We start from the raw sequence: 3,973 nt of genomic DNA on the forward strand, positions 1-3,973 counted from the left end.
TGTGTGTGTGTGTGTGTGTGTGTTACCAATACAGATTCCTAAAAAAAATACCCAGGTTTCGTCATAGATAAAGATGTTATTTACAGTAAACTGGACTTTCCTCGAACTATGGAAAGAATGCTGACAACATTCAACTAGCTTTCTTCATATATGGATGAAGAAAATGTACACATTTTCCCTGTTTCTGTAGTAATATCGTTTACGGTATGAAGGAAAATAACTGAGGAAGAAACTTTTGCCAATTTACAATTTACTTTTGATAAAATTTCGTCTTTATTGCATGATATCAATCCACACACAGTTAAAAAAAAAAAACACTGCAATATCTGCTTTTTACGGCAATCTCACCAAAACCATCCTTCACTTAGAAATGATGATGATAGATGATGATGATAGAAAGGACTAGTTCATGGAATCACATGGTAGGTGCAAAACGCGAAATCAACCCATGCACATTAAAAAAAAGGAAGAAAATGCACACACTCACATACATGTATCTATGTGTATTTTTCTTCCTTTCTATATGTATGTGTGTGCGTGTTAATTCGCATATGTTTACGTATGCATGTGTGTACATATGCATAAGCATATGGTATATATACACTACATTCATCTGCTTCGTTGTTGACCAGAAAAGGAAATATTGGGCAAAACAAAGATCTTTCTCTGGATTGGCCGAGTGCCTCCCCTTTGGATTTTAGAGACCCAAGTAATGTGCAGAAGAAAGCGTTTTAATGTTGTTTTTTAGTCTGGACGCTCCATTATATATATATTTTTTTTTTCCTTTTTCCTCCTCTCTCTCTCGCATACTCTCTCTTTCTATCTCTATCTCTGCCTCTCTCATACTGTCTCTCTCTCTCTCTCTCTCTCTCTCTCTCTCTCTCTCTCTCTCTTTCTATCTCTATCTCTGCCTCTCTCTCTCTCTCTCTCTCTCTTTCCCTCGCTAACAGCACCTGAACTGACCACATTTTTAACATTGTGACATCCCAAGCTTTTCGATCTTCGGGGTTTTGTAAAGGTCACTCAACCTCCCTCTCTCTACTCACCTATCTGTCCCATCTTCCTCACTCGCTCTTATTCGTGATCGCTTGCAAAAGCATCCTCCCCCCCCCCCCCATTCCCTTCCCCTTGGGCATGGCTCCCCTCGAATCGGGTCATGTTAGGATGACCTTCCCTGGAGCTGACCTTTTGTTCTAGGCTGCACCTGTGTATTATATTGTTATTGCAGTGTAATAAGCTGGCTAAAGTGTCTGTGATCACTTCCCTGAACCGAACACAGGTTTTTACGTAATCTCTTTCTTCAACATTTTTTCTTTTTCTGTTTCATACGCGCCTCTCTTTTTCTATTTCTCGCTTTCTCCCTTTCTCTTACTCTTTCTCTCTTTCTTCTCTCTTTCTCTCTCTTTCTATCTTCCTCTCTTTCTTTCTCTCTCTCTCTCGCTTCCTCTCTTTCTCTTTCTCATACTCTATCTTTCTATTACTCTTTTTCTCTTTCTGTCTTTCTCTTACTCTCTCTTTCTCTTTCTCTCTCTCTCTCTCTCTCTTTCTCTCATTCTCTCTCTCTCTCTCTCTCTCTCTCTATATATATATATATATATATATATATATATATATATATATATATATATATATATATATTCTTTCAAATGATAACTATAGGGGATATGATATATATTTGTTGTTGTTTACTGTTTAATAACATATATTTACACTTTATGATGAATTATGAGGATGTAGGATTTACCAGTGAGTGGGTGGTAAGATTATGCATATCAATCTTAGAATAAACCCGCAGTAGGACTACCGAGAAAAAAACGTAATAGACTTATTCTTCAGCTACTCTTCCCATTTATTCTGTTTCCTCTTGTCCAGTTTTTTTCCCTTTCTTTTTTCTTTGAGACGCTACTAATTCCAAGCTTCTGCATTTCTCACTGCATCGTGGATGTGGTCTTCCTGACCTGCTTGCGTCTTCTCCCTCGCATCTTCGTCTGCGTCTACCCGTGGTTGATGAACACCCCGTGTCTATGGGGCATCTGGACGAAGGACCCGCTGACGTTGGTGTCGGCGTCCGCGCCCGCAGCCGGGGCCTCCTCGGCGGCGTCCTCCGTCGGGGTCCTCTCGGCGGCGGAGTCCTCGAAGCCGAACAAGTCGCTCCCGTGTAGCTTGAGCATGAAGCTGAAGGCGGAGGGAAGGACCTTCTCGGCGCGGTCCAGCCTCTGCAGCTCCTCCTCGGACACGCTCCGCCCCTCGGCCTCAGCCACGGCGAACAGGATCCTGCGGGTCACGGGCATGAACGCCATCAGGATCTCGAACATGTTCTGCGAGTCGAAGGGGTCGGCCTGAGAGCGAGCCATCCTGCTGGTCAGTTCTTTCAGGGTCTTGGCAACCTCGGGCAGAATGTCGATGGTCGCCGCCACCACGCCCTCGTATTTCCCCAAGTCCCTCGGCTTCTCCGGCTGAAGCACGCCCAGGGCCTCGTACGTCTGGGCGGACGCGGCGCAGGCGCACGTCGCACAGGCCAGGAGGATCTGCGGGAAGCGGGGATTCCTTTATGGTTATGTGAAACAAAATATTTTCCGGTCTGTTGACATCAAAGGCAACTGTGATGACGGCGAAGATGATGACCATGATCATAACAAGGGCAATGCGCTCAACAGTAACGGTAGCAGGGAAGATGACGATAAGGGGAACTTATTGCTGGTAAGAAAGCAGTATTAAAAGTAAAGATAATGATGATAAATATAACAATAATTGTAATAATAATTGTTATAATAATCATCATAGTAATAATGAGAATTTGTGATAATAATGATAATAACAATTATTATCATTATTATCATTAGCAGTAGTAGAAGCAGTATTGTGATGATAGTAATAATGATGATAAAGAAAATAATAACGAAAATGACAACTAGGAATCCCCAATCAGTACAACCTTAAGTTCCCTTAACTTATAACAAACCAAAATAGGAATAAATATACAAATTGCTTTAATAATAACCAAAGCACACATTAACCCCCCCACACACACACACACATACACACACACACACACCTCCTTATGCACAGCACTGTTATCCCTCGTTATCCAGCGGACGAAATAAATCCATTGACTTACCTGGATGAACATCTTGACAAAGGAAATGGGGGACTGGAATGAGTGACAGGCAGTGCAACGAGACGCTTTTATGACATTCGTCGCGCCTTGACAGTTGCCAGAGCGTCCCACGGCCATTTCCGTTAAGAGTATTTTTATTTTTATTTATCTATTTTTAATTCCTCTTTTCTCTCTGTCTTGCTATGGCTGGGTTTGTTCGATATATTTTTTTTCATTATTCATTTTTATTTCTTACTTTTTTTGGGGGGGTGTTTTTTGTTTGTTGCTGTGGTTGTTTTTTGTTTTTGTTTTTGTTTTTGTGTACTTATCGTTCTTTTTTTTTTCTTCTTTTCTTTGTTGTGAAAGATCTTTTTATTGTTGTCTGTCACCATCATCTACCTCTCATGTTATTTGTCTCTGTGTCTTTTCCTACAAAAGAAAGAAAATCTACAAAAAAATAATTGATAATATATATATATATATATATATATATATATATATATATATATATATATATATATATATAAAGAAATAAAAAACATGAATTAACCCACAGCGACATTCTTCAAATCAAAGACAAAAAGGAAAGTTAGAGACATAAGAAAGAAAGAAAAAACGTCATGCTTCCTCCACTGTCATTTCTCCCTTGTAGACCTCGTCCGCCGCCCCACCCATCGCCCGACCGCACGAGACGCCACAGTATATAAAGGAGACACTCGCTTCCAGGCACTCACTCGAGCCTCTTCCTCTGCACAACGTCGCTCGGTCACACTCTGCAACATGACACTGAAGGTTGGGTCCGCGAGGGGGAAACGCTTTTCGGAATAGAAAGATATACATATGTGTAAGAGTGGAAGCCTTGCGCGTGTGGGCCAA

General features: G+C 41.1%; 1 protein-coding gene across 1 annotated transcript in view; it reads left to right on the plus strand.

Moving 5' to 3' along the window:
- The first annotated feature begins 3,843 nt into the window (after positions 1–3,843).
- The window catches only part of LOC113819627 (uncharacterized), a 2,067-nt gene continuing 1,937 nt past the window's right edge, over positions 3,844–3,973 (plus strand). The window contains exon 1 of the mRNA XM_027371834.2: positions 3,844–3,889. Within this exon, the coding sequence (XP_027227635.1) occupies positions 3,878–3,889 (12 nt within the window). The 5' untranslated portion in view covers positions 3,844–3,877. The remainder of the gene's footprint in view (positions 3,890–3,973) is intronic.

Source organism: Penaeus vannamei, chromosome 25 (assembly GCF_042767895.1).
Source record: "Penaeus vannamei isolate JL-2024 chromosome 25, ASM4276789v1, whole genome shotgun sequence".
NCBI lineage: Eukaryota > Metazoa > Arthropoda > Malacostraca > Decapoda > Penaeidae > Penaeus > Penaeus vannamei.